This window comes from Abrus precatorius, unplaced genomic scaffold, assembly GCF_003935025.1.
Source record: "Abrus precatorius isolate BTA unplaced genomic scaffold, Abrus_2018 Scaffold5, whole genome shotgun sequence".
Taxonomy (NCBI): Eukaryota; Viridiplantae; Streptophyta; class Magnoliopsida; order Fabales; family Fabaceae; genus Abrus; species Abrus precatorius.
Genome location: NW_020874395.1, coordinates 16,345,292 through 16,364,900, shown reverse-complemented (window position 1 = coordinate 16,364,900; position 19,609 = coordinate 16,345,292). Strand labels below are relative to the sequence as shown.

The window sequence follows — 19,609 nt, the reverse complement described above, 5'->3', positions numbered from 1 at the left end:
CTCAAAATTCTTAACCAAAAGGATAAGGCTGTGCATGCTAGAGAAGATCTTAACCTTTGAAACTGCTTGGTTTGATGATGAACAAAATTCCTGTGGAGCATTATGCTCAAGGTTGAGCAATGAGGCTTCCATGGTTAAGAGGCTTGGAAACTTGCTCTTATTATGATAGCTGTGCAACCACTTACAATCCTTTGCTCCAAGTTTGTTAAGGCACAGAATGAAGTACACAAATTGCAGAGGCAGTTTATAATCATAGAATTGTAACTTCATTTGGAAGCATCACAAAAGTTCTAGGACTTCTAGGACTATTTGATGAGGCTCAAGAGGCTCTAAGGAAGGAAGCAAGGAAGAAGTCTTGGCTAGCTGGCATAGGAATGGGTTCTGCTCAATGCTTAACATTCTTGTCATGGGCTTTGGATTTTTGGTATGGTGGTACTTGGCTGAAAGGAGACAAATATCAGGGTGTGTTCAAAACATTTTTTGTATTGGATAGCTGAGGCTGGAAGCATGACTTCTGACTTTGCCAAGAGTGCAACAGCAGTGGCATCTGTATTTGAAATTCTTGACCGAAAATCACTAATTCCAAGGTAGCATCTGTGTTTGAAATTCTTGACCGAAAATCACTAATTCCCAAGGTATGTATGCAGCTCTTGCAATTGTGCATGAACGCATGTCATCATAATTTAGTAAGGTTTAATTCTGTATACCCATTGTTTTCCAAGGTATGTATGCAGCTCTCTTGTAATTGTGCATGAACGCATGTAATCATAATTTAGTAAGGTTGTATACCCATTTTGTTTTCATGGCACTTGTGTCCTCTTTATGCCTTATGCATTTAAGTATTTCTATCTCTAGCATTTACAATGTGTGTTGCATTTGCGATTATACAAATGAGTTGTGGAGAATGGAGATTATGCTTGTGTTGTGAATATTCTTGGTATATCCTTGTTGTGATGTAAAACTAATATAATTTTAGTGCTGATTTTAAAACGAGGTAAGCTAATGGTGCAATGCTTTTATTTTTGTGTCCTGAAGCTGACAAACCAGCCGGCTTGCAATGGTTTCCGTGACAACAACACAGATGATATGGCTAGAGATCAGCTTTGCTGAGTTTGTGTATATGATGCAACATTACATTACGCTTCCCCGAAAAACCAGCATGACTAAATTCTTTTTTTTTCTTGATTACATGTAAATAAATGACTTGAATGAAAAATAGAAGTCTCTTATTTTCCATCTAGTACTTCTTTCTTTTCAACCAGAGAAGTGGCTACATAATCTTTCTCACTCTTTCAATAATGAAAGAAATTTTTTTACTGATTCGTTTCTAACCTAATAGAAAAGTAAGCACACTACAAGAAATTACATATTTTGCGATCATAATATTTGTCATTAAACACTTTAAAAGTCGTCATTAAAGTAATTTTGTGACAATATTTAAATTCGTCATCTATCGTTACATAGTTAAGTCACTATTATATTTATAACGATATTATATAGTCACTAAAATAAAATATTTATTATAACAAAAATTAACGTCACTGTAAGATAATTCGTCGTTAATATTAGTCACTATTATTTTAAAATTAATAACTAATGTATTCATCATTATTAGGAATTATTTTAAATAATATTTTTATAACCAATTTTTTTTTAAAATTAATATTTAATTAATAATTACTTTAAATTAAAAATTTATATATTATTACTCAAATTTATATTAATAATGATTTTAATTATTATTCTTTAAAATTAATGTTGTTATGATATCAAAGTGATTATATTATAATAATTGTATTTTTAAATAAAATAAATATAAATTAAAATCATAAATTATAAATTATGAAGACATAAATTGAATCATAAATTTAAATATAATAAATATCTAATAAAAGTTTACACATGAAAATTATAAATGAAATTAAAATACATCATCAACGTATTAAAATTCTAAAATAAAAAAAGACTAATATTAAATTAAACAAATAAAATAGAATGAAAGATGCTCTCATAGATTATGATCCTACACATAAGAAAAAATAAAATAAAATAAAATAAATAAATGTAAATTAATCAATTAATAAATTTTTAAGAATGTAATCATATAATAGTTAAGTAATAAAAATTAAAATAATTAATAAACTTACCGTTGGAGCATGTGAATTATTAAATAACTTGTTAAATGATAATTTTCCTAATAAAATAGTCCATTGACGTTTCATCTCCATTTCAAGATCTTACTTCATTTATTTTTGTTGAGATTTAAAAGTTAATCTTTAAGTATCAATCAATTCACGTTGAGATTGCAATAGGTTAAGAACTGTTTTGATGACTATGTGTAATTTCGTGTAACACTAACTATTACTTTTTTGAGAGGATTAAGTGACATATTAATAGAAATCAGCCTTTGGAAAATAAGGTGCACATTTCATTTGTTTTTGGCTTTTTATTTTCAGCTGGTATGTTTTCAATTCACCATATTGCTTTGATTATGTTCCCTATATCATATCATAACAACCTTTCTCTAACACAAAATATGAAGGATGCAAAACAGTAGTTAGTATAATACATAACAAATAAAGAAATAGAATTGCCTCAGTATCTGGATGGTTTAACCTAAGACTCTTACAAGCATATTCATTCAAATCCACTAAGAACAAAATAAATTGAAAGGATTACTTTACTACAAAGAATCAAATAACTCACAGAATAAAGATTCACGCCGGCTAAAACTCCACCTAGACACAAATAAGCATTCACAGTTTAAGCTTAAGTTCATGAGGTGCTTTTTTTCTTTATTAAAAATAAGCATTCTGAAGGTAAAAAAAAAAAAAAAAAAAATCTGTTTTGGGCTTTTTTAAAGTCAAGAACAAGAGCATAGTTTGGGCGTGAGAGAGATTGTCAAATGAAACTTTTTAATGGGCCGCAGCGGAGAAACCCCATCTCTTTTTCAGTTCAGAGCCAGCAGTTCCATAATCAGATAAAGTTACCCCTTTGGGCTCCCCTTCCCTATGGGAATTATCCTTTTATGAATTTTCTTTCTGTCTATATATATATATATATATATATATATATATATACTTACAACTTCATTGTTGAAGCATTGATGTGCAACACTATTAATTTTTTTTGAAATTTTCAATGTAAAGATTATGTGGAAATATGAAAGGAGAAGATCTTTTTTTTCTTCTAGAACTTTATCAAGGTTTTTTTAATGAGAAAAGAACGAGTTTAGGTTTGATTTTAGCTTTGATATATATTTTAGTTTTCAAGATTGATAAAGTGTATTTAAGTTTGAACATGTGTGCTTCTATGGATTAGTGTTCATACTTTTGTATGTGTTGTTGGACTTTTTAATCTACAATCATCTGAAAAAAAAAAAGAAACCTTCTAATGTCCCCTAATAATAGACTTAAGGAAATGCAAAAGGTATGGATAGGAAAATTGAAATTCATTTAGAAAAAAAAAGGAAAAGAGAATTTGGAATATAAAAGAGCAAATTGATATGTGGTAGTTTGGTGGATAAATTTATTATATTGATTTGTTGATGACTAGCAATCTCATGCTAATATTAATTCCATGATGGAGGTGGGCATTAGTATGCATTTAGTGTTTTAAGCTTGATGCTTTATTAATGTCATTGTTAGTTCCACCACTAATGATATCCTTACTTTCCACTTTGCTATTGGCTAATTTTGACGATGAGAAATCCTTCAATTTGATACATCACTAAAAGCCACTTTATATAATCTTCAATTTATGATTATAAGCATGAAATTTATTATATGAGTGAAGATATGAATATTTCTGGGACCGTGGCTTTTGGTAACAAAAATTCCTTTGTGTGTGTTTATGAAGTTCAAGTAGGGACTTAATTAGTAGTACAAGATTTGGATGGTGGGTGTATTCTTTAGCAAAAAGTGAGTCCAACTATTAACATTGATTTCTACACAAAAACTCCATCATGAATGATTGGTGAGGGCCCTCTTTGTAGCCAATCTAAGCCTTAAACTTTATAGTAAAGTGAGACTTTCATAGCATAAGCTTGCTTGAGGAATATTTTTTGAGTCCAACTACTAATTACGTGTTAATGATTTTTTCTTAAAACACAAGTGTACTAAGTCTATTGCAAATAATAATAAGTAAAGTATCAAGATATCGTTCTCAGATAACAATTCAAAATATGTTAATTGTCAAGATAAAAATTAATTAAGTTTATATACAATAAAATTGATTGATGATTTTTATAAAATTTGAGTGACAATTATAATATAAAATAATATTATAAAATTTAGTAAAATTTAAATTAAAGAAAATCAGATTGAATTTCATCTATTCCCTCTTTATATTCAGTAATTCGGTGATAAATATAGTCATTATTTCTAATGATATTGATGTAAAATACATAAGTCATATATCTCAATTCCTTGAAAATATATTTCTAAGATAATTTTTTAAATGTTGATCCCTCAAATAGTTAACAAACTATCTAGCACTATAATCATGATTTAAAACAATCAATAACTTAAAATCTATTCCTAGAGTAATCAGTTATTGAGTAATCTCAATCAAATCTAGATCTAAGTAGTATCTTTCTAAATATAACTCAGATCTGAGCTCTAAAAACTATCTGTTACACAACTTTAAACATTAAACATGGATTGAAATCACCAAATCAATAGAAATGAAAAAGAAACATCTATATTTATATAAATTATTGAGAATACATCAAATTTGAAGATTTACATTCAATCCCACAAAATATTTAGCTACTCATTGTAACCATAGTAACAAGAAATAGGAAACCACGGTGTAAAACATAAAAAAATGAGTATTTCTACTCTTTCTCTCAGCCCTCCGCTGCTCTCTCTCTTTTTGAAAAATGAAGATAAAATAGTAACCTCTTCAATCGCACAAAAGTCGCATTTTATACCATTCTAGATGAAGTTTCTTTCACTACAACAACAGTCTTTTACTGTAGTGAGGCATGAAGGCAAAATTAAGTCATTCTGCTAGCCTCTCACTATAGCGAGAGTATCTCGCTATAGTGAGAAATCTCCAGAAGCTAACTTTTCTGCAACTCTATACTTTTTATGCCTTTTGCTTAATTTTTTAAATTTCTTTAACTCTGGATGATATAAAATATATCAAAAAGAAATCAAAACACTTACATTTGCATTCTTCTCTTTAAATATACAAGTAATTATAAAAGTTTTAAGTTTAGAAAAAATCTAATAAAAAATCCAAACATTTAACATAAAAGGTGTTTAAGTCATAATCTAAAATTACCTAATTTATACATTTATCAGTACGAGGGTCCGTGAGACATTTTATTTAAAACAAATATTTATTTTAATTTTTTTAGTTCAAAATGATAATGATCAATAAAATGATAAATAATCATAATGAATGCTATTGTGCTAAAATTATAAACTAATAATATTTGTTAAGATTATACACAATTATTTGAAATCTAGTTTATATAAAAATTAAAGTTGATTTTATGAAGTATGTCAAGATTTAATATTTAAAATTTAAAGGCTTAATTTCAGCTTTAATTTATATATTTTAATCCTTTAAATTTAAATAGTTTATATTTAGTTTTTATAAATTTTTAATCGTTCAAATTAAGTTCCGTGCTAAAATTTTATTTGATAATTAATAAAAATATAACATGTCATCAAGTTATATAAATTTGAAAAAATAAAGTGTATAAATAATTAAATAAAATTAAAAGAAGGCATTATTATATTTTTTTTTTACTATTTTGTACAAATCAAATATATACAATAGCAAAAGTATATATATATCATAAATTAATTTTTTTTGCTCATTATTGAATGGAAATTTTAAACAAAAGATTTAATTTGAAAAGTTGACAAATTAGAAAGACTAAATGCAATTAATTAAAATTAGAGAGACAAAAATTACATACTAAGTTAAAGTATATAAACAGACTTTAATTTAAGGGTGAGAACTCAAATTTGTAACTATTTATAAATATTAAATTTTATTAACTTAAATATTAATTTAAGAACTCTCAACTTATTTATAATTTTATAATTAAAAATTATTTAATATTTTATTAAATAAATTTACATTAATTTACAATATGTTTCTTTAAAAGGTAAGAAAAATATTAGTCATAAATTAGATTACATATTTATAAATATTTCATTTATATGAACTTTGGTAATCATATCACAAAAACAATATAGCTTAGAATTAATAAAATTATATATTTATTCAAAGTTATTAAACACAATAAGTTAATTAAAATATATTCTTGAAATAACTAAATTTTTTCTTTAATATTTCAATGAATATGATTAAGACACTTATTTATATAATCCTAATTTTAAAAGGGAAAAAAAAAAGCTCATAATTGTGATGGTCGGTCCTTAAATGGAAAGTTGTTACTAAATTAAAGAATCAAGAAGGCATTCAAAATAGTATGGACAAAACTGAATTTCCTCTTAAGAGGTTGTGACCCCTCTTGCTTCCTGCTGTTTACCTGCTCCACTCTCTTCAATTATAATATTAATCCATAATCATGCTCTCTAATATTTTTATGCCTCATGACAAAACATAAAACTAAATATAAAGCATAACTCTGAACCCTCTCCCTAATGTAATGAACAAGTGTTCATATATTAGGGATGCTTTGTCCTTGTGTTAAATCATATATAGGGCCTATATATGGAGCAAACCATCTTAAAAAAGATTGCTTTTGAATCATCACAATGCGTTCAACAGTTAGGAACTTATAAATTATTCAAAAATTGAAGTGGAATTCCACTCTCAAGTTTAAACTATAAATAAGTCCATATCATAACATTGCCTTGCACCATAGATTATGCTATGTTGAGGACGGTGGCACTACTTTTTTATGAATTTTAAATTGAACATTAGTACCATTCTTGCAAGGAAACTCATTAAAACATATCACAAAAAGCTTTATTATTATTATTTTTGGAGTGTGGTGGTTAAGAATCACAAAATCCATGTATTGTATAGTCAATTAAGGGCTCCAAAAAAAGGAAGGCTGAGTCTGATTTTAACCATGTGTCGTAATTAAATTAATCACGTGGCATATTTGATTATGGAGACATTATCATTGGACTTGTAGCTAGTAGCAATTAGCACTTAAACAAACCACCCTACTCAGAATCTTAGTACTTCGAAAATATGGAAGAAAAGCCCCTATTCTATTTGGAGCCATTGCATTAATTGGATTACCTAAACAGCCTTATTATCATTGCTTGAAACCAACTTCAAATTTGGCCACGTTTTATCCATTAATTAAAGCTCTAATTAGGGTGCATTCACCCTAATTAGGCATGTCAGCATACTCAATAACAATGCATTATTCACGTGGGCTATAAACCCAAAAATAATTAACATTAATAAAAATATATTTACGTGCGTCATGTGGTGGACCAATCTATATAGTTATTTGGTCAAGGTGAGGGGGCAAAGCAAAACTTAAAATTCTAGACTTTTTAGGCATGGAGATTTATTTATTTGTTTAAATACTCCACTAAACAAAAAGGTTTACACAACCTTTGAATTAGCTATTGCAAGCCTAACCTAGCCTAAGGAAAGAAAGCCATGTTATATAATCACAAAATTGGCTACACTTAAGGCGAAAATACCGGATCATTGATTGTTGATATACATATATAGAGAGCTTTAAGGAGAAGGAGAATTCATGAATTAATAAGCAATTGATGAAGAAATATTTTTTTGCAATGTTAAGGCTTGAATCCCGTGGAATACTATACTAATCAAGAGAACACAGAGTATTTGATCGCAATCATTCTAGGAGATATTAAACATAAATTTTGTCAGTTTAATTATTAATGTATGTGATATTATTGTGATGATTATATATATATAATTTCATATAATTTAAATAATTATAAATACACAATTTAATGGTAATTATTTATTTATATTTTTAATAATATACCATATATAAAAATAAAGCAAAGGAATATTAGAAGTCATTCATCTTTTTGTTGCATTTGAAATTTACTAAGTATCAAATAATAAGTAAGGGGTCTCACAGAAAGAACACTATTACCAATGAGGTGAACTACATTAATTGAGCTCATGTCTATGTAAGTCGAACATGCATGTACTGGGCATTCTTAAAATCAAATTATGTAGTGACGTGTATTTGAGCATTGTCATGTTCGAAAATCAATTAAATACACACATTATTATTATTATTATTTATATATATATATACGAATTTTCTCAATCATTTCAATAAATTATGTGAAAGGCAAATCAGCGAAAAGGAAATGCCTGAGATGAGACTGTACGTTATCAGAAAGAAAATTGGTCTTAATATATGCTTAGACAAGAATACAGAGAATAAAGTGGTTTGGTTCTTTGATCAACAAGAATACTACGCATTGAATATAAAGAAGGGAAAAATAAAAGGACTCAGGAGAGTGTATTCATAACGCATCGGAAGAAACATGAGATAAACATGGGAAAAGGGTCAAATAAATGAATAGTTTATGAAAGAATTTCAATAACGAATTTAGCAAAAGAAAAACACATCTACCTGAAAATGGGGAATATTGATTAGCTAAAAGCGAGCATATTTCGAAAATAATCAAGATAGCTAATGTTAAACATGTGACATATTTCAAAGAGATGCTAAAAAAAGGTATCTTTCAGGTGGTGATTATGTGCCCGTTAATTTAAAATTAAATAAATATAATTGAAATATGTAAATAAATCAATTTAAATTATATAATAATATTTTAAGAAAAGAGAAATAATTTTTTAAGTAAACAAATATTAGCCCTACATCACATCTCCAAGAATGATACATAACTATAAAAAAATATGTCAAAATTATAATTATAGGCAGACAAGTCCAGAGTAATGCACAATGTATAGGGTACTAAGAATTGCTAGGTAAATTTAAAATGGCTGGAAAGGATAAAAGCAAAAGTAGATTTTAATGATTTAAAAAATAATAAGGATCATATTAATCCTATAATGACGTTTTTTCTGGTCTTAATAGTGTCACAGAGAGAGAAAAAGAGAGGTCCAAAACATACAGCTATAAAAATATGTTGGAATTATTAAGGAATTTGATCTGTTGAAGCAAGATTGGTCTGGCAGATCATCATGAAAAAAGTGGAATATGCTGTGTGATGATATCTTCCTCTCTGCTTCTAAGAAACACAAATGCAGTTGCAGCCTTGGAGGCTTCTCTTCTTAAATATATCATATTATTTTAATCATACAATTAATAATGTTGATGCCCTTATTTTATTTCATATTCTTTATTTCATTGGCTCTCCTTTTTAAATTTTCTTAATCTGTGAGATGTGTTGTCTGACAGAGTTGTCTTAACCAAAACCTTTATTCAGTTGTAGCACATGTAATTTTTGTTGATTTCAGCTAAGAGATTTTTTTTCTATTAATTATAAAATGAGAAAAACAATATTAAGCTGAGTTTTTTCTTAAAGGTCTCTTTCCAATATTAAGAAAACACATAAGCATAGTTAGAAGAATTAATTAATATTTCTGTGTCGTGATTCAAATATGGAACGTAATTTTTACGTTTTTTTTTTAAATTTTGATAAACAAAATTTATTAAAAATGAATACAGAGAGTACTTAAATTCTTGACACTGTTGTAGGTTTCTTTTCCTTTTCTTAAATACGTTAACTTAGTATTCACAAATTAATTGTCCATCTATGATAATTGTAGACAAATCAAAACGAATCTTTGATGACAAACTATAAAATCTAGTAAACATATTTTGAGTCCTATAATTAGTAATACTAATTAGGATACTCATACGTCCTTACATATAGTACTATATATTAAATTGTATTTTTGTGAGCAGTTTAAATTATTAAAGTTATATAATTACTAATGTATTCCTTTTATGTAAATTAAAACAAATAAAACAATATTATTAACTCGGTGTTTCGCACTTTCATTTACTTTATAAAAGAAATATTTAAATTAATTATATCTTTAGCAATATTTAGATTAATTGTGTGGTATTTGTCTTGAGTTTCATTAACTTACTCCTCGCAAAAATACATCATTTATCTCACTTAGTTTAATTAAAAGTAATTTTTTCTTTTTACATTTATTTCACTCAATATTTTCTTAATTTTTGTATAACAATGTAATTCAAGATATTATCTTGATGACCACACGTATATTTTAAATAAATTAATATTCAAAGATACATAATATTATAATTTTATATTTTATATTAAATTAATGATAATTAATAAAGTATCGTATAACTTTTAAATTACACAAATTTTCATAGGGTTATTAATCTTAATGTGATCTTCTTAACATGATTGTTTAGTTTAATATTTTTGATAAAATTATTTAATAGAATAGGTTTGATAATATTTGTTCTTAAAACAAATACATATACTATTCTGTATGTCTATGTGTTTTCACCACCCTTATTAATCCATATTAAAGTGATAATTGAAGAATTTATGCTTCAAATCTTATATATTATAAATATAATTATAAATAGCCAGAGCCGAGAGATCGAAAATGGATCCACAGACAAAAAATTGACCCACATTATAATCCATATCCACCAGTAGTGTATTAAATATTAAGCTCCCTTCACGGGAAGGGACATAACAACTTGAAGTGACGATTTATAAAATAGAAAAAGCTGGCAATAAAACGACAATGGCCAAAGTGACCTGAAATTAGAGTACTAATTAAACCAATATAAAGAAAAGGGAGCAAGTGGTATAATGGCAAATTGGACTTCGCCCATAAATCATAATCATCTTTCTCAAAACTAGACAAAAAGGGTTATCTCATACCCCAAGCAATTTAAAGAAAAAGCAACAAATGAAACGCTAAGCACAAAATCTTCAACAACCCCACACAAAAAGCCTATGACATTCATTGTGTGCTTCGCATGGAATATGCCACTCACCCTTTGAGTCGTGACAAAGATGCATAGTGTTCACACTTCACACTTATATATATACACTCAAACTTGGCCTTGGAAATCAAAATCAAATAATAATTCACCTCTCTGATCTCTACCTTCTTTGTTTCCACATATATCTTTGACTCAAGAAGCTAGCAATTAAAATGGGTTCTCCTAAAAACGAAGAGATGAGAAAGAAAGAAAGAACTTCCATAACTATCATTTTGAGATATGCTGATTGGATTGACATTTTGCTTATGTTAATGGGTGCTTTGGGAGCAATAGGAGATGGCATGACCACAAATGTTTTGTTGCTGTTTGCTAGCCGTATAATGAACAGCTTAGGTTACAGCAATAACCAACAAAGTGGTAAGACTTCCATGGCTGAGGTTGAAAAGGTTAGTTAAAGTTGACTCATTCATGACATTCTGGTTTGCTTCACTTTTTACCCACATAGCCTTACCAACTAACATTTCCTTCTTCTTTTTTCTTTTTTTTTTTTAATTTTTTTTATTTATTATTTACAGTGCAGCTTATATTTTGTCTACTTGGGATTAGCAGCTATGGTGGTGGCTTTCATGGGTAATCTCCAAATACACAACTTACTTTTACTTGCTTTACTTTTTGAGGACAAAGGTGTGTGAAACGTTTTAATAAGCTAGCATCTAACTGTAGTAGGCATTCTCAATACCCAGCAGTGCTCCTAGGTAAGAGGTTGGGTTTTAAAATGTTTAATTTAGTGGACATGTTTGGTCATTATTGTAAATATATGAAACCCTAAAAGGCAGTTTCATATATACAGAAAGTAGCTAGAAATTACACTAACCAACAAAATATATTAGCCTTCTACATCAATCTATCTAATGAATTTTCAGTTTTCACTTAGAATTTTCTCAAAGATTTGATCCTGTAAATGAAGCCAGTTACCATATATACAGACAAATACACAGGAACTTCTAAAAATGCAAGCTTTTTTAGACTGATTCAATAATTGGTGCTTAATTGCAGAAGGGTATTGCTGGAGTAAAACAAGTGAGAGGCAAGTTTTGAGGATTCGCTACAAGTATTTAGAAGCTGTACTGAGACAAGAAGTGGGGTTTTTTGATTCACAAGAAGCAACTACTTCTGAAATCATTAATAGCATATCAAAGGATACTTCTCTCATACAAGAAGTTCTAAGTGAAAAGGTGATAATTTTTTATGCACTCCACACATGTCATATATCTATCATATCTTCTCATCTTTTTCCTTATGATCCTTTGTTTTGGTTTCTTATAGGTGCCCCTATTTTTCATGCACTCATCATCATTCATCTCTGGGGTTGCATTTGCCACGTACTTCTCTTGGAGGTTGGCTTTAGTTGCATTTCCAACGCTGCTTTTGCTCATTATCCCTGGCATGATTTATGGCAAATACTTAATCTATTTGACAAAATCGTGTGTTAAAGAGTATGGCAAAGCAAACGCTATTGTGGAACAGGCACTTAGCTCTATCAAAACTGTTTATTCATTCACTTCGGAGAAGAGAATCATTGGGAGATATTCAGATATATTGGATAGAACTTCAAGGCTTGGAATCAAACAAGGCATAGCCAAAGGTGTGGCTGTAGGAAGCACAGGTCTCTCTTTTGCAATATGGGCTTTCATTGCTTGGTATGGAAGCCGTTTGGTTATGTATAAAGGTGAAAGCGGAGGAAGGATCTATGCATCAGGCATTTCCTTCATAATGTGTGGACTGTACGTACCAATCTCTTTACCTTTTTTCTTAAGCTTAATTTAATTCAAGTATGATTCATAAACATTCAATTAGTTTTAATATTCATTTAATCTTTATTATTATTTTTATTATATCATAATAATTTATTATTTTCTCCTTTTTATCTTTCCTTCTTTAGATATAAATGCTTTCATGAGTGTCTATGAAATATTTTTGATTTAATTGATCTCAAATTTTATTTATAAAATTGTAAAATTTTATTTAAATTTTTAAATTTATCAAAATGTTTATTCATTTCAATAATCTTTAATGTACTTACATTTGGGTATGGATCTTATGGGTGTTATGTAATAGTCAAGGTGTAAACATATTTAATTTCTACCTTAACATGGTTGTTCTCAAGTATTCATTTTTTTAATAAATTAATATTTTTATTTTAAAAGATAAAATAAACATCATATTATTATAAAAATAGTTATAATAGATGACATTTTATATAGTCTGAAATGAAAAGAAATACAAAATTAAAAATTAAAATGATAAATATTTATAATTTTTAAGGCAAAAGTAAATACTTATAATCTTAAAAGGCTCAAATTAAGATTTACTCATTTCGAATCACATCTTTGAATCATGCACAATTTATTTTAGTACATTTTAGTGACTGATGCAATTAGTAGCAGATCACTGGATCTTGATAATCAATTAAAAATTGGGACACCGGAAAATTTAAGTAATTTAAAGTGAAAACTATATCCTACATCTAACCACAAGTAGCCAACTTGTAATAGTCATTGACATCGTTTTCTACAGGAAAAGGGCATAGAAACAGTGTTATTCCACAACTAATTTTAATTTTAATTTTCATGATAAGAACGGAATCAAGTCGCTTCAGAAAAGTGTTAATCTTTATCTTTCACTAGAAACTAGGGTGCCAGATATTATACTACCTCACAATGATATAAATTTGAGGACATAAGTCTTCGGTAGTTGGAAAGAAGTTGACTAGACATGTATGGCACCAAAATGCTTTTCTTTCCAAAAAGTGACTTCTTAAAGCATTAAATTGATGAAAAGCAAGAGTCGTAGAAAGGAGAGGTACTATAGTTTTAGTAACAGTATTATGATTAAGAGAATTTATCTTCTCAATTGTGAAACTCTCTTCTTCCCGCAATATAATATCATATACTAATTGTACGTACTAGTACTATTTGTTTCTGCTTGAACTTATGGTGATAAAGTTGAGGACAATGAAAACATATCGTAAACTTGTAATTATAGATAAAGAAATTAATAATTTAACCAATCTCGATATTGCTTCAAATAATTTTCTCTTGTATTTCATCAATAACTTCAAATGATATGAATAGGTAAAAGTGGTATGAATAGCTAAGCCACTTGATACTATTAAAGCCGTAACAACTTTGTAATGAACAAACATTTACTGAATAAAGAGTTTAAGTGTTTGGTAAGAAGGAAAGCTTTTACAGGATATTAAGGGAAAAAAATTATGCATATATAAAACTATAAACCTTTAAACCCTATATAAATATATTAATTCATGCACATGTACCTTTTCTTTCTAATTGTTAGCGCTTTATGGAAAACAAAACAATTCTTAATATTATGTTCTTTAACTTCAATGTTATTATCTAGAGAAGTTCGTACTTGATTACAATTTGTAAAGTTTGAATTGCTATTAACTCTCTTTTTTTTGTTTCGAGTTTTAAATTGCTATTACCTGATTATATTAACATTCTACATTATGATCAAGGATCATCAATTTGAGTTTTATCATTCTTGATATCTTTTACTGGATAAGCATATTTGCAAATATTAAAATTCTGTCCTTTTTTTCCCAACATATCTCTAGGAAAGATAAACAAATAATTTTCATATAAGTGTTCGAATTTCTTTCAACAAGGAGTAGATAATTATATATGTAACACAATGTCTCCATATAACAGAAATTACTCAAACCTTATGAAATATTATATGTTTGGCTATATTGCAAAATAGCTGAAAATTAGAGGCAAGGTAAATTTCAATTTGTTGGTATAACTGTACATGTTTTCCATTACACCAAATTAAAACCCTTTCAGCCTCTTCATATTTCATGTGGTGTTTAATTATTTTCCCTTACAAATTATTTTAATGTAAATTGTAGATCCCTTGGAGTGGTACTTCCTGATTTGAAGTACTTCACTGAAGCATCTGTTGCTGCTTCAAGAATATTTGAAATGATTGACCGAATACCAATGATTGATGGTGAAGACACAAAAGGTCTAGTGTTAGAGAGCATTAGTGGAAAGCTAGATTTTGACCATGTCAAATTCACATACCCTTCTCGTCCCGATATGATTGTTCTTAGTGATTTCAATCTCCAAGTGGAAGCTGGGAAAACTGTTGCACTAGTTGGTGCAAGTGGAAGTGGTAAATCCACTGCAATAGCATTAGTCCAACGATTTTATGATGTAGATGAAGGTGTTGTGAAGGTTGATGGAGTAGACATAAAAAGCCTTCAATTAAAATGGATGCGAGGGAAAATGGGCCTTGTAAGCCAAGAACATGCATTGTTTGGCACATCTATAAAGGAGAATATTATGTTTGGGAAGCCTGATGCTACCACAGATGAAATAGTTGCTGCAGCCACTGCAGCCAATGCTCATAACTTCATAAGACAGCTTCCTGAAGGGTATGAAACCAAGGTAAGCTTGATTCTCTTTATATAAAGTTTTGGATTTGATTCTTCTGCATGAAAAATAAGGAGAAATTTTACCTTCTTAAGTGAGCACTTGGTTCGATTTGGATTAATCAAAATCTAATAACTTTTGGATAAGGGTCTAAAGTCAAAAGAGCGTTTAATTTTACATTAGTTCTCAAATTTCTAATAACTTTAGGATGCTTCTATCATTCTCTCCCAAGATTATTTTGTTTAGTGATGAAAATAGAAACTACCTATTTCTATTCATTCTAGTCTAGAAATACAAATAGATTTTATTATTTCTACTATCAAGAATCAATCCTCCTATTTAAACTACTAAGCACAAATTTACTAGTGGTCTATAAGCTATCATTCTCCCAATACTAGAGATATAAATTCATTGTTTTCCCTTACTTAATCATGACTTAAACTTTGATAACAAAAGTGTGTGATAGCATTAATTAATTCAATCCTTACAACCCATTTTTTCTAATTAAATTATAATTTTAGCACCACATTAAGAAAATGTGTAGCTACTAATTAATTTGATTGATTGTAAACTAGATTGGAGAAAGAGGGGCACTTCTTTCAGGAGGACAAAAGCAGCGAATAGCCATTGCAAGAGCCATAATAAAGAATCCTGTAATTCTCCTACTTGATGAAGCAACTAGTGCTCTTGACTCTGAATCAGAATTACTAGTTCAGAATGCCCTTGACCAAGCCTCCATGGGGAGGACCACTTTGGTAAGTGGAATCATTCATTTACACTAATAAATAAATCATCAAAATATTGCAATTGTATAGCATTAAACCACTTAGTTCACACATCAATTTTATTAAGAGGCACAACTCATTAAACATGCTTTCAATGCTGTATTAGTAATTGTCATAATAAATGAGTACTTATTAAACTAATTTTACTTCATTCTATTAACACCTACTGAAATTGATCAGATTGTTGCCCACAAGCTATCAACAATTCGAAATGCAGACCTTATAGCAGTTGTTAGTGGTGGTCGCATCATTGAAAAAGGCACACATAATGAACTCCTTAATTGCCCAAATGGGCATTATGCAAAATTGGCAAAATTACAGACACAATTAAGCATGGATGACCAAGATCAAAATCTAGAACTAGGGCTTCTTTCTTCAGCAAGAAGTAGTGCAGGTAGACCAAGCACTGCCAAGTCAAGCCCTGCCATCTTTCCAAAGTCACCATTGCTTCCTGAAACCATCCCATCTCCAATTTCTCACCCTCCACCTTATTTTCTAAGGCTTCTTTCTTTAAATGGTCCTGAATGGAAACAAGGTCTAATTGGAACATTTTCAGCTATAGCCTTTGGCTCAGTTCAACCCTTATATGCTTTAACCATTGGGGGTATGATTTCAGCCTTTTTTGCTGAAAGCCATCAAGAAATGAGACATAGAATAAGGACTTATTCTTTAATTTTCTGTTCTCTTTCCTTTGCTTCTATTATCCTCAACCTCTTGCAACACTACAATTTTGCTTATATGGGAGCCAAGTTAACCAAAAGGATAAGGCTGTGCATGCTAGAGAAGATCTTAACCTTTGAAACTGCTTGGTTTGATGATGAACAAAATTCCTGTGGAGCATTATGCTCAAGGTTGAGCAATGAGGCTTCCATGGTTAAGTCCCTTGTTGCAGATAGACTCTCTTTACTTGTTCAAACCACTTCTGCTGTCACCATTGCTATGATCATAGGGCTTGCTGTGGCTTGGAAACTTGCTCTTGTTATGATAGCTGTGCAACCACTTACAATCCTTTGCTTTTATACACGAAAAGTGTTGCTTTCCACCCTTTCAACCAAATTTGTTAAGGCACAGAATCAAAGTACACAAATTGCAGTGGAGGCAGTTTATAATCATAGAATTGTAACTTCATTTGGAAGCATCACAAAAGTTCTAGGACTATTTGATGAGGCTCAAGAGGCTCCAAGGAAGGAAGCAAGGAAGAAGTCTTGGCTAGCTGGCATAGGAATGGGTTCTGCTCAATGCTTAACATTCTTGTCATGGGCTTTGGACTTTTGGTATGGTGGTACTTTGGTTGAAAAAAGACAAATATCAGCAGGGGATGTGTTCAAGACATTTTTTGTATTGGTTAGCACTGGTAAGGTCATAGCTGAGGCTGGAAGCATGACTTCTGACCTTGCCAAGAGTTCAACAGCAGTAGCATCTGTGTTTGAAATTCTTGACCGAAAATCACTAATTCCCAAGGTATGTATGTAGCTCTTGTTATTGTGCATGCAACCCATATCATCATAATTTAGTAAGGTTCAAATTCTGTATACCCATTTAGTTTTCATGGCACTTTGTGTCCTCCCATTAAATCATGCCTTATGCATTAAAGTATTTCTATCTCAAGCATTTACAATGTTTGCTTATAAAAATAGGGCTCTATTTGAGTTGTGGAGAATGGAGATTATGCTTGTGCATTTTTCTGTGAATATTATTGGTAGATCCTTATAGTGTTGTGATGTAAAACTAATATAATTTTAGTACTAATTTTAAAATGAGGCAAGCTAATGGTGCAATGCTTTTATTTTTGTGTAAACTTATCCGCACATTTTTATACTCATCGTATTTTTTCTTCCTTATATTGATATAAGATACAACTACTGAATTAATCAAAGAAGAAAACAAAGGTTTTTTTTTTCTTCATATTGGACCCAAAAAAAAGAATGGTTTCATTATGTCATTTACTATTGCGCAACAACGTTAAGCATACATTAACTAATGCCCTATGATGGTAATATTTTTGTTTGATTAGGCTGGAGATAGCACTAATGGGGTTAAGTTGGAAAAAATAAGTGGAAAGATAGAATTGAAGAATGTTGACTTTGCTTATCCAAGCAGAGCAGGGACGCCAATTTTGTGCAAATTTTGCTTGGAGGTGAAGCCAGGAAAAAGTGTTGGACTAGTTGGGAAAAGTGGATGTGGAAAATCAACAGTGATTGCTTTAATTCAAAGATTCTATGATGTTGAAAGAGGGTCAGTCAAAGTGGATAATATGGACATAAGGGAATTAGACATTTATTGGTATAGGCAACACACAGCACTTGTTAGCCAAGAACCTGTGATATATTCTGGCAGCATTCGTGATAACATTTTGTTTGGGAAGCAAGATGCTACAGAGAATGAAGTAGTTGAGGCTGCCAAAGCTGCAAATGCTCATGAATTCATATCGTAAGTTTTCTCTCTACTTGTATAGTGTGATCACTAGTTTTAACCATCCATTATCATCTTCATTTTTTAGACATGAATCAACACAAATTGACTTCGTAAGTAAGCATTGTTCTCCATCATGACATTCAACTTCAACCACTAACAAGAAGCTTGCATGAATAAATAGATCTTGAAATCGACAACCACCATATGTTCATGACTTCATGCTAGATGTTTTAAAATAGAAATTTTGTTTTTAAGAACACAAATAGATATCTCAAGTTCAACCTCTAATAAATGGAAATTTGAAAAAAAAATTATATTTGAGCTTAAGAAAATAACTTAAATTTTTCTAATGTGTATCCAAGGACACACAAAAAGATTTTATATATGATAAGTTTTTATCAAAAATCACAAGATTCTATAACATTAAATGTTACAATTTTTAATGAAATTTTATTATTTATTATTTATTATTTTTTAACACGTGTCTTTAAGCACACATTAGAAAAATTGAATAACTTCTACTATGATGAGTGTTTACTAAGTTGTTTACTCAAATAAAGTGTATACAATTAAAAAAGATTAGGTTTAACATTATAATTATTATTGAATTAAACAATGACTGTGTTGAATTGCAAGACTACTTAACATATAAAAATGTAAAATTATATTTTTGGTAATGTAGATCATTGAAAGAAGGATATGAAACTGAATGTGGAGAAAGGGGAGTGCAATTATCAGGAGGGCAAAAGCAGAGAATAGCAATTGCAAGGGCCATAATTCGGAACCCAATAATACTGCTCTTAGATGAGGCAACAAGTGCCTTGGACGTGCAATCAGAACAAGTGGTGCAAGAAGCACTTGATAGAATCATGGTAGGAAGAACTACCATTGTTGTGGCACATAGGCTTAACACCATCAAAGAGCTTGACTCAATTGCCTATGTATCAGAAGGCAAGGTTCTAGAGCAAGGAACCTATGCTCAGCTTAGGCACAAGAGAGGTGCATTCTTCAACCTTGCCAGTCACCAAATCCAAACTTAA

At 29.6% G+C, this 19,609-nt stretch overlaps 1 protein-coding gene across 1 annotated transcript; it reads left to right on the top strand.

Annotated features, from left to right (window-relative positions):
• Positions 1-374: 374 nt before the first annotated feature.
• Positions 375-19,609, top strand: LOC113866805 (putative ABC transporter B family member 8). The gene is made up of 11 exons (XM_027501604.1): positions 375-432; positions 494-549; positions 11,113-11,358; positions 11,488-11,542; positions 11,969-12,147; positions 12,239-12,696; positions 14,844-15,384; positions 15,945-16,124; positions 16,335-17,615; positions 18,169-18,584; positions 19,252-19,609. Exons 1-11 carry the CDS (start codon positions 375-377, stop codon positions 19,607-19,609), a joined length of 3,828 nt encoding a protein of 1,275 aa, XP_027357405.1.

Excerpts from the sequence above, each read along its gene's own strand:
- LOC113866805 (XM_027501604.1), top strand. The coding sequence starts at position 375 with ATGGGTTCTGCTCAATGCTTAACATTCTTGTCATGGGCTTTGGATTTT. Across the intron at positions 11,543-11,968 it reads TATGGTGGTGGCTTTCATGG|AAGGGTATTGCTGGAGTAAA; the intron begins GTAATCTCCAAA and ends GCTTAATTGCAG. Across the intron at positions 17,616-18,168 it reads GAAAATCACTAATTCCCAAG|GCTGGAGATAGCACTAATGG; the intron begins GTATGTATGTAG and ends TTGTTTGATTAG.